General features: G+C 65.9%; 4 protein-coding genes across 4 annotated transcripts; 2 read left to right on the top strand and 2 right to left on the bottom strand.

Moving 5' to 3' along the window:
• Positions 1-1,749: 1,749 nt before the first annotated feature.
• Positions 1,750-3,721, top strand: EMIHUDRAFT_425192 (hypothetical protein). Its single transcript, XM_005765664.1, has 4 exons — positions 1,750-2,370; positions 2,441-2,869; positions 2,932-3,288; positions 3,362-3,721. The coding sequence occupies exons 1-4, from the start codon at positions 2,017-2,019 to the stop codon at positions 3,551-3,553; spliced, it is 1,332 nt and encodes a 443-aa protein (XP_005765721.1). The 5' UTR covers positions 1,750-2,016; the 3' UTR covers positions 3,554-3,721.
• A 3,094-nt stretch (positions 3,722-6,815) lies between these two features.
• On the bottom strand, positions 6,816-8,228 carry EMIHUDRAFT_119912 (hypothetical protein; the record flags this gene model as incomplete). Its single annotated transcript, XM_005765663.1, has 5 exons — positions 6,816-6,923; positions 6,971-7,330; positions 7,398-7,523; positions 7,627-7,704; positions 7,767-8,228. 5 exons carry the CDS (start codon positions 8,226-8,228, stop codon positions 6,816-6,818), a joined length of 1,134 nt encoding a protein of 377 aa, XP_005765720.1.
• Positions 8,229-9,049: 821 nt separating this feature from the next.
• EMIHUDRAFT_247022 (hypothetical protein) lies at positions 9,050-10,527 on the top strand (the record flags this gene model as incomplete). The annotated part of the gene is made up of 4 exons (XM_005765662.1): positions 9,050-9,638; positions 9,742-9,929; positions 10,170-10,259; positions 10,408-10,527. The coding sequence occupies 4 exons, from the start codon at positions 9,050-9,052 to the stop codon at positions 10,525-10,527; spliced, it is 987 nt and encodes a 328-aa protein (XP_005765719.1).
• A 32-nt stretch (positions 10,528-10,559) lies between these two features.
• EMIHUDRAFT_445871 (hypothetical protein) lies at positions 10,560-11,777 on the bottom strand (the record flags this gene model as incomplete). Its single annotated transcript, XM_005765661.1, has 1 exon — positions 10,560-11,777. A coding segment is annotated over one exon (1,037 nt), but the record flags the coding sequence as incomplete, so codon positions are not given.
• Between the last annotated feature and the right edge of the window lie 3,485 nt (positions 11,778-15,262).

The following is a 15,262-nucleotide window of genomic DNA, read 5'->3' as shown; positions in this document are numbered from 1 at the left end:
GGCCGCCTCTCGCTCTCTGCGCCCTCGGGCACCCACGATTGACGCCCCGGTCCCTCTCCCTCTCGCAGACGCTGCCGGGCGGGCCAAAGTGCGTCCACTGCGTCCACTGTGGCCGCCCGTTCGGCACCGCGGCCGGAAAGACGAATCACGAGCGCCGGTGCCCCAAGAAGCAGGCGCCGGCCCATCAGCCGCCCGCCCCTCCGCCGCCCGCCGCCCGACCGAGGCCCGCCGGCTCCTTGGTGGTGAGAATCCCGCAGGGGTGGTGCCCCGGGCAGTATTTGCAGATCGCCGCGGCGGGGGGGGTGATGCACGTCCGTGTCCCGGCCGGCTGCGCGCCCGGCTCGACTATCCGCGTACGCTTGCCGTGGGCGGAGGCGGAGAAGGCGGCGGCGGCGGCGGCGTGGGCGGCAGCGGAGAAGACGTTGGCGGAGAAGGTGCCATAGCTGAGCTGAATCTGAGATCGGCTGAGATCGAGCCGAGGTCGAGCCGGCTCTTCTCATAGGCGACGGCGTGGGCAGCGAAGCGCGAGGAGGAGAGAGAAGAGAGAAGAGAGAGAGAGAGGGAGAGAGGGAGAGAGGGAGAGAGGAAGAGAGAGAGGGAGAGAGGGAGAGAGAGAGAAGGCGGCAGAGAAGGCGCAGTAGCCCCGATCCACGCTGAGATCGGCCGAGATCGAGCCGCGATCGAGCCGAGATCGCCGGCCGAGAGATGTCGCCGAGATCTAGCCGGAATCTGGCCCGCTCTTGTCTCAGGAGGCGGCGAAGGCGGCGAAGGAGGCGGCGCCGGCGTCGAAGGGCGAGGACAAGGAGGCGCGTGCCGTTGTCCAGAAGCTGCTGCGCGACGTCGAGAAGAGGGTCAAGCGCAGCAGAAGGCAGCCTCCAGCCGAGATCTCGCCGAGATCTCGCCGAGCTCAAGCCGAGATCTAGCTGAGATCTAGAAGCGGGCGGCATGCTCTCAGGCGGCGGAGGAGGAGGCGGCGATCGAGGCGATCAAGGCGGCGGAGGCGAAGGTGGAGGCGGAGCACGCCGCCCGCAGGCAGGCGCTGCTCGACGGGATCGGGCTCGAGGAGGCGGGCGGGCGGCCGCTGCGCTGGAGCGACGCCTTTGAGACAGGCTTGGACGGCATTCGCTTACGGCTGTCTTGGAAGCCGGGCGAGCCGACGCCGCTGGAGCCGTTCCAGGCCGTCTTTTGCCACGCGCAGGTTGGCCATTTCGAGCACCTCGGTTACTTTGCCACCGCGCGGGAGGCACGGCGTGAAAGACTCTGGCAATCGAGGCGTCGGACTTTCTTCAGACCCTTTGCATCTCCTTGCCGTAGGCGGCAGAGGCCTACGCGGACGCGGAGGCAAAGAGCCACCTGCCTGACTACCGGGAGCGGGCGGCGCGGGCGGAGGAGGAGGAGAAGGACGCTTTGGCCGGTGGCCTGTACGTATGCAAGAGAGGTTGGCACGGAGGCCACGCAGGGGGAGAGGGGGTGGCGGCGGAGGAGGAGGGTGGCGAGGAGGGAGAGGAGGAGGGTGGCGAGGAGGGCGAGGAGGGGGAGGAGGGAGAGCAGAGAGAGGAGGAAGGAGAGGAGGAGGGAGAGGAAGGAGAGGAGGGAGAGGAGGAGGGAGAGGAGGAGGGAGAGGAGGGAGGAGAGGAGGAAGGGGAGGAGGAGGGGGCGGCGGAGGTGGCGGCAGAGGCGGAGGGCTTGCAGCTGCACCTCTCGAGCAGCAGCAGCACCGGCTACAAGGGCGTGTACCAGAGAGGTGGCCGCTTCTCGGCGGAGCGGAATGTGGCCGGACGGCTGGTCACCATCGGCACCTTCGATTCGGCGGTGGAGGCAGCGGTGGAGTACGCGCGGGCGGTTGGGCCGGGGCCCACCGCGGCTGAGTATGAGCAGGCGGAAAGGCGACGGGAGAGGCACCGTCGCCAGGAGGCCCCGCGCTGGCGTGTCAAGATAACGAACCACCCGATCTACGGCAGGGTCCGCAAGGGTGGGTTTAAAACGAAAGTCTTCCGCGACTCCTACATCACTTACATGCGCAGCTGCGCCGCCGACCCCGCCGCCGCGAGCAAGGCCGCCTCCGCTGATGCCATCGCGTATTCGGGGCAGATGTGCCGCGCCGGCAATGCCCTCTTCAGGCGCGAGGCGGCCACCGTCTTCGGGCAGGAGGAGGAGCTGGCGGCGCTGGCGGCAATGCCTGAGGCGCACAATCGGCAGGCGGGCGAGCTCGAGGCGGCGCTGCGCTCAGCGCTGCGGGGCGCCGCAGAGGGCGCGGCAGAGGCGGACGGTGCGGCGGAGGGCCTGGCGGAGGCCGCGGTGGAGGCGGAGGGCGCTGCAGATGCTTTCGGCCGGTGGAGCCGGGCTGTGGCGCAGCCGACCCTCGAGATGGCGCGCGGCGCCCTCTAGTGAAAGGGGAGAGGTGGGGAGAGGTGTGGAGAATCGAGCCGTGTTGTTGTAGGTGGCGACCCTCCGCCCGTATGTGCTCGCGTGCGCGTGGCACTACGCCATCAAGCCGGACGAGGCCGAGTGCGACTGGTGGGCGTTCGCTTGCAAGGCTGGGATGAACGCGCCGTCAGCCGAGGCGGCGGCGGCGGCGGCGGTCGCCGCAGCGGGCGACGTCACGGGCAGGCAGTCGGCTGCACGCACAAAGCTCAGGGCCGCCAACGAGCACGCAAAGGCCGCCGAGGCGGCGCTCGGCAAGGAGGCCGAGGAGGCTGCCGCCGCCGCCGAGGTGGCAGAGGCCGCCGTGAAGGAGGACGACCCGACGTCCAGGAAGTCGGCGGCTGCGGCGAGGGAGCTGGCGGACGCGGCGGCGGCGAAGAAGGAGGCGGCGTCGGCATCCGTCTGGCGCATGGCGGATGCCAAGGCCAAGTTCTTTGCCTCTCCGGTCCCCTCTCTCACACTAGGCACTGCCCCGCTCCGATGTCGACCGCAGAGCGTCTGTAACAGGCGTGGACCGATGAGATGGTCGTCGACGCCGCCACCATCGTGCTCGAGGCGATGCGCGCGCGGCTGCCGTTCACCGCGTCGACCAGCGGCAGCGACTCGTGCATGAAGCTCCAATGGATCCGCAAGCTGCTGCTCGCGTGGGTGCGCACGATGGACCGCTTCGACGAGTCGCTTCTCGACGACCGGACGTTTCTGCGCCTCGTTCGCACGACCGCGTACGCGTGCCTCGCGTTTCGCGAGGCCGCGGCGCTGATCTGCACCGGCCGGCTGACGCTCTGGATCCGCGCTCGGCAGCAGGTCTTCCCCGGCGACAACCGAGAGGGGGTCGCGGTGCACGCCGTGCTCGGCGCGAAGACGGCGGCGTTGCAGCCCCTCTTGCAGTCTAGTGAGATGCTAGGTCGCACACGCGTGTCCTTCTGGACCCGCATAGGCGTCGCTGTGGGAAGTGCTCAAGTTCTCCGGGCTATGCAGCTCGCAGTGCTTTGGGACTGTGCTCGAGGTCGCCTCGGCGCTCGAGCGGGCGGCGGGCGAGTACGGCCCAGCGATGGCGTCCAAGCTGCTGCTCGCCGCGTCCGAGTCGCCGCACATCTGCACCGGGTACGAGATGTACTTTGACCATTAGTGCAACCCCAAAACCCCATTAGTGGCCCGCGGCGCAGGTTTTTCGGCGTTCAGTTTTTCGGCGTTCAGTAGATAGGCTCAGGCGCATATGTCAGTACGTGCGGGTACACCGTGCGTGTATGTGTGTGTCTGTCTTTATCTAGATACGCATTGTTTCGTGTTGTTTGATATTTGTGGAGCCGCTTAGGCAGCAGCATTTGCCCGGGTCCCAGTCGTCGCCCATGCCGCACTCGCAGAGCATCTGAGGCCGCGAATGTTTTGTGGTGTATTTCTTTTGCGGTGCTGCTGCGCGTTGAGGCGCCGTGTGTCGTTTATTTTATTTTTTGGATTTCACTTCTGCTGCGCCGCCTCGCGCGCAAAGTCGCGCGCGGCAGCGTTGACCGCACAGCCTACTCGCCCAAGTACTCGCTCTCTTTTATGTCCCACCATGCAGAGCGCATCTCTCTCTCTGTTGTGCGACCAGTGCGAGGCGTGAACCGCGCCATTCGCTCTCACCTGGCAACCCTGTCTGCACGTCTCGCGCGCGCGTGAACAGGGCCCGTCCCCCCCCCGCAAACTTTAAACCACCATAAACTACGATCTGCGGGGGCAGCAGCGACAAACCCAAAGTGCGAGCGGATGGCGACGAAGATGTCGGAGAACCGGGGCCCTGTTAGCTCACCAAAACCTGTCATTGCCATCATCTGCAGATCAGCCGCGTAGTCTGGATCAAGGCATGCCCATGGCGGCTGCGACCTCCTCTGCACGTACGAGAGGGCGGAGCTGGCAACGAGCACGCAGGTCGCGCAGAGCGGCGGCGCGGCCAGCGTCGCAAAGTCACGCTTCACCCGCTTTTTCGAGGATGGGTTTCCATTTCGCATCATCCGCAACCGATGGTCCCGCGCAACCTCGATCGTGCTCATGCTAGCCGTGCTAGGGCCGATGATCTGGCAGGTGTCGCTGCTCGAGCCGCAGACCAACCCTCAGCAATTCCTTCCCGACGATCACCCGTTCCAGCGCTTCACCGACGCAAACGCGCAATTCTACACCAGCAACGAGGACGAAACCGTTGTCGTCTCCATCGTGTGGGGCATCGACGAAAGCGCGCCGCTAGACACCGGTGGAGTCAATCGCCTCCTCGACCCCGAGGACAAAGGCTCCGTCAACTACAACCCGAGCTTTGCGCTCGACGCCGCTGCGCAGGAAGCGATGCTCGACGCGTGCGCGCGCCTCGAGGCTTCCGACCTTGTGTTCTCCAAGTTGAGCTCGGTCGACGACACGGAGCACAAAGAGGTGTGGTGCTGGATACGGGCGTTTCGTGAGTGGGTTGAAGGGGCGCAGAGTTCCAGCTTCCCAGTTCAGAGCAACGTGGTGCAGACCGTGCTTGACTGGCGCGATGCAGTCGTCGCTGGTGGCAACGAGTTTCCTTGGTCGCAGGATCTCGGCTTCGCGGACTCTTTGGGGCAGGCAACCATTTTGTGGACACGCGTGCGCGCCGGGACCAAACTCAACAAGAACGCCTTCTTCCCAGCGAACGAGATTCGCAGCGAATACTACGAGAAGTGGGAGGCGTGGCTTGACGGGCTCAACGCGAACGCCACCGCCTCGCTCGGCCTCGCGATGCAGTCGCTTGAGGAAGAGGGCACGGCCAACAAGTGGGTCTATATGGTGTTGCAGGAGCTCTACACTCGGATGGCCGCCGTCGGCGTCGGCGTCGGCCTCGCGGTCGCCGCGGTTGTGCTGCTCTGCGCGACGCGCAACTTCATCGCCTCGTTCCTCTGCATGGTCTCCATCGCGTCGGTACTGCTCACAGTGATCGGCTGCACGGTCGCGATGGGCTGGCAGCTCGGCAGCTCGGAGGCACTCTGCTTCATGACTCTCACTGGCTTTGCTGTCGACTATGTCGTGCACCTGGCGCACTCATACATGGAGTCGGGGTCGGGCGCAGCGCTGGCCCGGACTCATGACGCTTTGCGCGACATGGGCATCTCAGTCTTCTGGGGGATGGCCACCTCCTTTGTTGCGGCCCTCGCGCTCTCACTGTGCCAGCTCCAGTTCCTGTCCAAATTTGGCTCGTTTTTCCTCCTCACCGTTTCCTTCGCCTTCGTGTGGTCTATGCTCTTCCTCATGCCTCTCCTCGCCGCGATCGGGCCGCGCTCCGAGGAGGGTGCCTCCCTCGCCAAGCCCGATGGCAGCCCACAGCCGGTGGTCCGAGCCAGAGCCACCGATGAGACCGAGGCAGACCACGGCGGTGTAGGCTTCCGCGTCGCGTCTTCGACGTCGTGCAAACAGTCAGTCTGATGGCGATTCAATCCTGTACGCTGTAGCCGGAGCTCCCGGTACCACGTACGTGGCTGCAAGTCAGCTATCTGAGCTCAAATTCGAAGGGAAGCAAGCGCGCTTAGTCCGCCTTAGAGTGTTTTGTCAAGTTGATAGTTGTCGTGTCAGATAATGCGCGAGAGATATCGTGTCAACAGTCAAGTACGGTGTTCTGTATATTAGAGCTACAATACTGCGTAATGATCTTTCTCTGCGACACCTCCGTACCGCTGTATTGTCGTGTACTGAGCTCATATGAGCTGCCACTGACGGAGCGCTCCCTCTAGGACCCCCTCTAAATTTGCAAGACAACGCGCTATGGCCGGAGCTCGTCCAGCGATACGACAAGCAGGTGGAGACGGAGCTGCGATGCCGAGAAGCGCTCCTCCGCCATTATGAGGCGGTCGTGTACGGCAAGTAGCGCCCGAGGATGTCAGCTTTCAAAGTTTTCCCACTTTTGCCTCTCGCGATCCAGGTCCTCTCATAGAACCCCGTACACACACGGGGATATCGGGGTGTCGAACACTTCCAACTTCCATCGCGCGTACGCGAGAGCGGAGAGAACAACCAACAAGGGGCGCGACTGTTCAGCAGTCGGGGGCCGGCTTTGGTTGAACTGCTTTTCTCTTCCTGGTATACGTGTTTACTCTGTCCCACCACTGTCTCGTATGTGGCAGCTCTCATTCCTTTGAGTTTGACGTAGGGATCCCTAGTTTCGAGTGTCACTCTCGCTAGCCACACCCACAGTCCCTCTCGCGGCTCCACCACCAAAGAGGGCAAACAACCAAGAAGACTTAGGGGCGCGCTAGGGCTCTGTGAGCTCCTCGAATGCGCCTCCCGGGGCAAAGTATCTTGCCTCGAGATTTGACTGTCGCATCCTGGCGAGCGATGAAATCTCGAGCGAGGGCGGGTCGAATCGAACGCGGTAGCCGTAGCCCGAGATGTTCAGAAGCAATCCGAGCCTATCACATGCTCAGCCTCATCAACCCACAAAACTGGGAGAACACGGTGGGCGGCACAAACCCAAACGCAACGCCAAACACGTTGATGACGACGCTCCACGCGACGATCACCTGTCCGCACCGCAAGGGCGTGAGAAGGACGTCTAGCAATAGCGCACGAGCCTCGTTGGCAGGACCGCGTCGACCGCCACGCCCAAGCCGCGACGGAGGCCAAAATCACCGAGGTCGTCGCCCTCGCTGGGCGGCGGCGCACTGACGCCATCGTCCTCCTCAGGCGCGTCGGGCAACACGGCACGAGGAGAGGCGCGTGGCGGGGCCGCGGCCTGAAGCGACGGACGGGGAGCGATGCAGCGGGCAAAGCCACCCCGCAACCGCAGTGAAGACGACGCGCGCAGCAACGCGGCGACGCGCGCCGCGTCGGCGGTGGTGCGGCGCTTCTCGAGGCGGCTCGCCAGTGCGGCAGCCTCGCGGAGGTCAGCGAGCGAGCAGTGCGGCGAGGCGATCAGCCACTCCACCACCTGCAGCGAAGTCGAGCCGCGTCGGTAGGCGGGCGGCGCAGCGAGGTGGCAGAGCCTGCGCCCGCACCGGCGGGCGGGACTGGACGACCGCCTTTGTGAGTGGCGTCGCGCCCTCGGCGTTGGGAGCGCCAAAGTCAAGCCCGCAGCTCTCGGCGAGGTACTTGCACGAGGAGAGAGCACCGCTCGAGGCCGCCTGACGGCGGTTCAGGACTGCCTCAAGCAGCGTGCCCGCCCGGCTGCTGGCGGAGGATCGAGGCGCGGCGGCGTGCCCAGTGGGCCGCTGTGCATCCCCTCACGTTTGGCGCTCCCGCCGCTGCCGCCTGCCCGTGCTCTTCGCAGAGCAGCCGGAGCAATTTCGACCCGCCCGCCCACGCCTGCACAAGTCACGGTCCACTCACGTCTCGCACGCAAAACACGAGCGGCGAGAAGCGCGCACCGCCCAGTGGACGACCGAGTTGCCGTCGGAGGTGACAGCAGCTGGGTCGGCTCCTCGGTCGAGGAGCAGCCTCGCGGTGCCAACGTGGCCGCCTGTCCCGAAGCCGTTCTGACCGCCGCGCCCACGCCGCGACTTCATCCCTGCGACCGCGAAGTGGAGCGGCGTGGCGCCCTCCCGAGTGTGATCGTTGACGTCGAGCAAAGGCAGCAGCGCTTCGCAGCAAGAGTCGTGGCCATGCCCCGCCGAGAGGTGCAGGGCAGTGGCGCCTCGGCGATCGCGGTCCGCGCCTGGCCGCCATCCAAACTGCAGCAGCCTCAGGAGGAGCACGCTGTCGCCGTCCTTTGCAGCGTTTCTAGCGATGGTCGCTCGAGGTCCTCTCGCGGCGAGAGATGGCGCTGCAGCCGCGCTGGTGGCGACCAGGGGCGAAGACACTGCAACAGCCGACGCGGCGAAGCAGATCATGGAGACGACAGCGACGGCTAACCTCGGAATGTAACACCAGGATGGCTGTGCTGGCTCCTTCACAGCCATCTTCCTAAGGATGGCTGAGCTAGCTGCAGTGCAGCCACATCCTCCAGTGTAATGGCTGCAATACACACACGGCAGCCATTCCTTGGTAGACATGGCTGGAGACGCACTACCGCAGCCATACCGCCCGCCTCGAGGTGAGCCCTCTTGGCTTAGTTAGCTGGCTACATCGCAGCCATCTGGGGTAAGATGGCTGTGGGGACAGCCATTTCAGCCATCTACTATGGCTGGGGCACAGTCAGTGCAGCCATCCTCCGGAGCATGGCTGGTGATAATTCGATGGCAGCCGTCCGCCTCCCCCGCCACACGCACAAATGGCTGCGCGCTTGTCGCCCCCCGCCCGGCCTCGCGGGACGGCTGCCGTCGGCCGGCTGCCATCGAATTACCACCAGCCATGGCTCTGGAGGATGGCTGCAATCTCTATGACGCAGCCATAGTAGATGGCTGAAATGGCTGAAATGGCTGTCCCCCAGCCATCTTTCCCAAGATGGCTGCAATGTAAGCCAGGTCAGCCAAGAGGGCTCACCTCGAGGCGGGCGGTGTGGCTGCGGTAGTGCGTCTCCAGCCATGTCTACTAAGTGAAGGATGTGGCTGCACTGTAGCTAGCTCAGCCATCCTTAGGTAAGATGGCTGTGAAGGAGCCAGCACAGCCATCCTGGTGTTACATCTCCGAGGTAAGCCCTCTCGAGTCGGCTCTTTTCGAGGCTCCGCCCACGGCGAGTGCCTCTTCTCGCGCAAGCTGTCACCGCGCCGGCATGCTGTACCGACCGTACACGGATCCGGCTTCGCGCTCTGCCACCCGCGTCGTCTTTGCGGTCCTCTGCGCCCATTTATCATCCGCCTCCGCCTCTCGCAGCACTGCGTGGCCGACGCTGCCCGGCTCGCAGTGTGCGTCTGCCGTGCGAGAGCTCACCGCGGTGCCGACCTGCCTCCTGGTCGACGCCAACAACGTGCGGGGCGCGACCGCCTTTCGGCTGACCACCGGGGCGCTGGTGGACCTTGCCGAGGCGTGGGCTCACTCGAATGGCCTTCGAGGCCGCGTGCACCTGGTTTGGGACCATGGCTGCAAGCCCGACGCGCTCACGTCGCGCGGCCTTGAGCACGGCTTTGCCGGGCCGCGACAGTCAGCGGACGACATGATCGCGGCACAGGTGCCGCTCCTGCTCAAGGGTGGCGAGCGGGTGTGCGTCGTGACCACGGACCGGGAGCTCATCTTCCGAGCCAAGCACGCGGCCGCCTCGTCTGGCGCAGGGCGAGGCGCGCTGAGGCTCCTCGGGACGCGGAAGTTCGTGGCGATGCTGCGCCATGGGCGGGAGGCAGCGGAGTGCGCGCAGGAGGAGGCAAGTGGCGGCGAGGCCCTCGAGGGGGAGCACGCCCTCCGTAGCCCTGTCCTTCTGCGGCGCAGAGCTAGACAGCCGCCTCCGCCAGACCCGCTGCCCACCTGTAGGCCGCTTCGCCATAGCGCAGCGCGCCTCGCGCTGGCACGAGCGGCGGCGCAGGAAGCACGCTCGCAAGTCCGGCGCCGCGCCCTTCGCCGAGCGGACGTGGCAGAGAGTGCTCCTCGCCGAGAGGCTGCGGCGAGCGATCCGCACCCGCGAAGGCGGCGTCGCGAACAGCGGCGACCCGACTGCTGAGGTGCGACGAGAGGGCCTCCCAGGGCGGCGAGGAGTGGCGCGGTGCGCTTCTCATGTCGCGACGTGCGAGCAGGCGCTGCTGACAGACGTGTGCTGCAGCACACCCGCCCCCTCCCTTCCTCCGCGCCTGAGCCGAGCCGAGGAGATAGGATCGCACCGCCGCGCTGCGCGCCGCGCCCTGCCTGCGTGGAGTGTGCAGGGGGGCGGCCGGTGAGAGTAGGTGCGGCTCGACGCTCGGCAGCGCTCGTCCTTGCTGCGCTTCGCTGCCGCCGTCGGAGAGGATGGCGAGGCGGCAGCGGAAGAGGCGCCGCCCGCACTCATTGCGGGAGATGTCCACGCGAGAGGAGGGAGAGGGGCGAGGCGCTGACCTCCAGGCGCTTGCACCGCCTCTGCTCACCTCGCGGCCCCGTCGGCCAACGCGGCGCGCCCGACGAGCCGCGGCGGTGGCCGAGAAGTCGGAGCCGGCCGGTTCGTCGCAGCCTCATCGCCTTGCGACGCCGAGGGAGCGCGGCGAGTGGGTGCGCGAGCGGCAGCTGGAGAGCCTCGAGCGCTGGCTGAGTCACGCCGGCGACGTCGCGCAGGGCCTAGGCGCTCCTTGAAGAGGGAACCACACACGCCAAAACATTTGCGTCTTTTCTATCACGATACTATCGACGCGATACGGTATGTGTGCAAAGTCTCGGAGATCGACATTTCCCCCCCCGCGGCCCGCGCTCGAGAGGGACACACGGCGCTCTCACGGAGATCACGGTCGGGCGTGTGTACTGTACGTGATTTATTTGGGCGCGGCCCCCGCCGGCGCCCTCGCGGCGTCATGTCACCGACGCCTTCCCCCTGCCGCCCGCCGCGGCCGCCTTGCCCGCGGTTTTGGGCATCTTTTTGCCCGCGTCGTCCTCGATGTCCTTCCGCTGGTAAAAGTGCGGCGCGATCTCGACGAGCCAGTCGGGCTTGATCTCGATGATCTGCCGCATAAACTCCTTGGTGGTGAAGACGAGCTCGTGGTAGACTACCCACCGTGGCTGCGAGCCGTGCAGCGTCGAGGACGGGTGGACGTGGACCGTCTGCGGGTGCTTGACGGTCCGGTAGTCGAGCGTCTTTTGCAGCTGCGCCGTGTGGTAAAAGTAGCCCGCCGTGACCGCCTTCGCGACCCCATCCGTCGCCTGCGGGTCGGACGTCACCTCGAGCTCGACCCGCTCGCAGAGCGCCTCGACCTGCTCGCGGATGTCGCGCGCCTTGCGCATCGAGCGCACCTGGATGAAGTTCTCAAAGCACCACTGCGTCGAGTACTGCGTCTCGGCCCACTGGTTCCACACGTTGAGCAGCGTGAAGTGGTCGCCGCCCGGCCGGTTGAAGTTGTTGCGCGCGTTGTCGGCGTGCATCGCGCGCTCCTTCGGCCGGTAGAAGATGGAGGCGCCGATCTGCAGCATCGCGCAGATGGAGAGCACCTCGGCCACCACGCCGTACGGCTCGGCGGAGAGCAGCGTCTTCGAGGCCTGCGGGTCCATCGGGAACTCGGCCATCCGCCGCCCGAGCTTGGTCAGCTCGCCGCGGTCGTTGAGCGCGCCGAGCGCGTAGAGCTGCTCGAGCGCGCGGATGAGCGTCTCCGCGGGCGGCGGGTCCATAAAGTCGAAGTGGATGAGGTCGTTGATGCCGAGCGACTTGAGCATGAGCACCACCGAGCCGAGGTTGGTGCGCTGGATCTCCGGGATGATGTTGTCCTCGAGCTCGTTCAGGTAGGCCCACTTGGTGTACAGCCGGAAGCACTTGCCGGGGGCGACGCGGCCCGCGCGGCCGGCGCGCTGGTTCGCGGACGACTTTGCGACCGGCGTGACGATGAGCGACTCCATCGAGGTGCGGGGGTTGTACGAGTTCATCTTGTTGAAGCCCGGGTCGATGACATAGATGATGTTGTCGATGGTGATCGACGTCTCGGCGATGTTGGTCGCGAGCACCACCTTGCGCGCGCCGGGCGGCGTCGGCTCGAAGATCTTTGCCTGCATGTCGGACGGCAGGTTGGCGTAGATGGGGAGGACGATGAGCTCGGCGATCTTTGTGCCGAAGCCGCGCGTGCGGTGCTGCAGCGTCTCCTGCGCCGACTCGATCTCGTCCTGCCCCGTGAAGAAGACGAGGATGTCGCCCGGCCCCTGCGTGATGTGGATCTGAAGCACCGTCACGACCGCCGCCTCGAGGTAGTCCGCCTCGGGCGCCTTCGTGTAGAGGATGTCGACCGGGTAGCGGCGGCCCGGGATGTTGAAGACGGGCGCGTCGTCGAAGTACTCGGAGAACTTTGCCGCGTCGAGCGTCGCCGACGAGACTAGCAGCTTGATGTCCGGCCGGAAGCGCGCGATGTCCTTGAGCAGGCCGAAGAGGACGTCGGTGTGGAGCGTGCGCTCGTGCGCCTCGTCCAGGATCATCGCCGAGTAGGAGGCGAGGTCGGGCTCGCCGAGAAACTCGCGCAGCAGCATGCCGTCCGTCATGTACTTGAGCGCGGTCCGCTCCGAGGTGCAGTCCTCGAACCGGATCGAGTAGCCAACCTCGTTGCCCAGCTTGCAGCCAACCTCCTCGGCGACGCGGGCGGCGACGGACATGGCGGCCACACGGCGCGGCTGCGTGCAGCCGATCTTCTTGCCGTCCTCGCAGTAGCCCGCCTCCATCAGGTACTGCGGCACCTGCGTCGTCTTGCCGGAGCCTGTCTCGCCGACGATGATCAGGCACTGGTAGCTGTTCACCGCCTCGATGATCTGCTCGCGGTACGGAAAGACGGGGAGGGTCTTGCGCACCTGCGGCACGGCCGGCGGGGGGAGTGAGGCGGGGGGGAGTGAGGCGGGGGGAGCGAGGCGGGGCGCGTCGGCGGGGGCGCGGCGTGCCGGGGCGGGGGCGGAGGGGAGGGGGCGGAGGGGAGTGAGGGGAGTGAGGGGAGTGAGGGGAGTGAGGGGAGTGAGGCGGGCGAGGCGGGCGAGGCGGGCGAGGCGGGCGAGGCGGGCGAGGCGGCTGGTCGCCTCCGCGAGCGAGTCCTTCTTGGACGGCTTCTTCTTCGGCGCGTCTGCGCCAGGCTCGCCGAGATTGCCTGCGATGATCTCGTCGGCGATGAAGTCGATCTGCTCCTCGGTCGCCATCACGAGCTCGTACTCCTTGCCTCCCGTCTCGCCCATCTGCGCGCCCTTGCCCCGCCGATCAGCGGCTCCGACCCGCGCCGTCGAGCGCTTGATCTGCGTGGCGTCCCACGCCTGGAACTCATTCATCTCCTCGCCCTCCTCCTCCTGGTAGCGAGCGAGCAGCCCGTCGAAGCGCTCGTCCTGCCGCGCGCCGCCCTCGAGGTCGTCGTACGCGGACGGCATCGTGTACCGCTCCACCTTGTCCGAGATGTTGACGCGCTCGTTAGCGAGGTCGTAGAGGCGCTTCTTGAGGTCGCGCTCCTCCTTCTCGCGCGCGGTCAGCTCGACGTCGCCGAAGAGGTACTCCTCGTCGCGCACGTCGTCGCGCGCCTCCTCCAGCTTCTGCTTCTCGCGCTTCTCCAGGTACACTTGCCGCGACACCTTTCGCAGCTGCTCCAGCACGCTCGCCTTCTCCTCGTCGTTGGCCTTGAGCAGCCGCGCCTCGTCCTCGCGCCGGCCGACCACGGCGAGCGCGTCGCCGCCCAGCTTGCGCGTCTTCTCCAGATCGCGCTGCCGCAGCCGCTCCGCGAACTCGTCGCGCTCCGCCAGGTCGCGGGCGCGCTCCGTGTCCGCCGCAGCCGCCGCGGCCGCCTCCGCTCCCTCGGAGCTCGGCGCGGCCGGCGCGGCAGCGGCCGCCTCGTCGCCCGCAGCGCGGCTTCGCTTGCGCTGCGCCCGCTGCCGCTCCTTGAGAGCGCGCTGCACCGCCGCCTCGGTCTCCGCCGCCTCGTCGTCGTCGTCATCGAGGAGCCCGTACTCCGCGTTCTGCTTGAGCAGGTCGAGCTTCTCCTTTTTGTCGGCGGCAGCGCGCGCCTTCTGCTGTGCCGCGGCGCCGCCGCTCTTACGCGGCGCCCGCGCGAAGAGGTCCTCCGCGAACTTGCGTGTCGCCGGCGTGTTTGGCACATCGGCCGCGTGCAGCTTGGCGAGGAGAGCCGCGGCCGACTTTTCCGACGAGGCGAGGTTGGTCACGTAATCGGTGAGAAAGTTTTCCGAGTACCCGAGCAAGCTCATGAGCTGGTCGGACACCCATTCCTTCATGGTGCCCATCCGCCGCGCGGAGATGGCCCCGTCCACGCGCGAGGCGGGCCGCGAAGAACCGGGCTCGCAGCAGATCGAGCAAAGACAGGGCGTGGCCAGCGTCGCGGCCGAAGCCGAATTGAAGAAACCATGGCGCCCGTGCGCTTTTTCCCTCTGTCTTCGTGCGTTGCAGATCCTTCTTTGTTTATTCCCGACTATCGTCTCGTTCGGCCATCCTACGTACCAGAGGTATAAGCAGCTCCCTCTCTACCTACATACAAGGTCTTTCTTCTCATCTCGGCGCACCACCTCTAATCTGCCCCTGGCAGCCCGCATTCGAACGATGGATGGATGTTTCGCTAATACTTGAATTTTCACGCCGTCTAACAATGGGTGTGGTATACGCCTGGAGTGCACCACTTGCACCCAGATCGCTCGCCATCCTCCAGACCCATCCTCTGTGCGTCCTTGACAAGCTTGGTTCCGCTCCCCGAGCCCGCCACCGCACACAGAAGCTCGTGACGCACGTTCTCGCCATCGTCCGGCAGCCGCAAAGCGACTGGAGCACTTGGAGCACTTGGAGTGCACTTGGTGCAGTATGGATTTTCCGGCCTGCCTAACAATCGTTGGACGTTGCTGTAGAGTGTAGTGGCGCCAATGGCCGCCTCCCGTCTCGCCATTGGCACCCTAGCCAGCAGTAGCACCGGAGGCAACGCCACCAAGCCCATAAGTCACAAGAGTGACGGAGATGCTTGCCACGAGCACCGTGACACCCGACCCTGTGAGCACCGTGGGCGTATACGGCTGCATACGGTGAGATGATGCACAGCATGGCCAGACGAGGGATGCAAGGCTCGCCAGCTGTGTGTTAGTGAGGTATATGGATGTGAGCAACATGTGTGCGTCACAGGTACGCGCAGCAGCGCATGTAGCCGCTGAGATCGAAGACAGCGCAAACAGGTCTTTTTGCGCCACGCACCCGATGGCCATGTCCAACCGCGTGCACAGGAAAAGCTATCAGCGCGTCTCCGCCATAACTGGACATGGCAATGAAGCAGCTGAGACGTGATAACACCAGCGCTGAGCCAAGGAGGTGGCCGCTCACCGCCGCCGATTGTTAGGACGGTCGTGTCGGTCGAGAAGGCGAGCGGCGGGGTCGTCGGGC

This window comes from Emiliania huxleyi (assembly GCF_000372725.1).
Source record: "Emiliania huxleyi CCMP1516 unplaced genomic scaffold EMIHUscaffold_543, whole genome shotgun sequence".
Lineage (NCBI taxonomy): Eukaryota > Haptophyta > Isochrysidales > Noelaerhabdaceae > Emiliania > Emiliania huxleyi.
The sequence above is the reverse complement of the archived record's forward strand: the minus strand, read 5'-3'. Positions and strand labels throughout refer to the sequence as shown.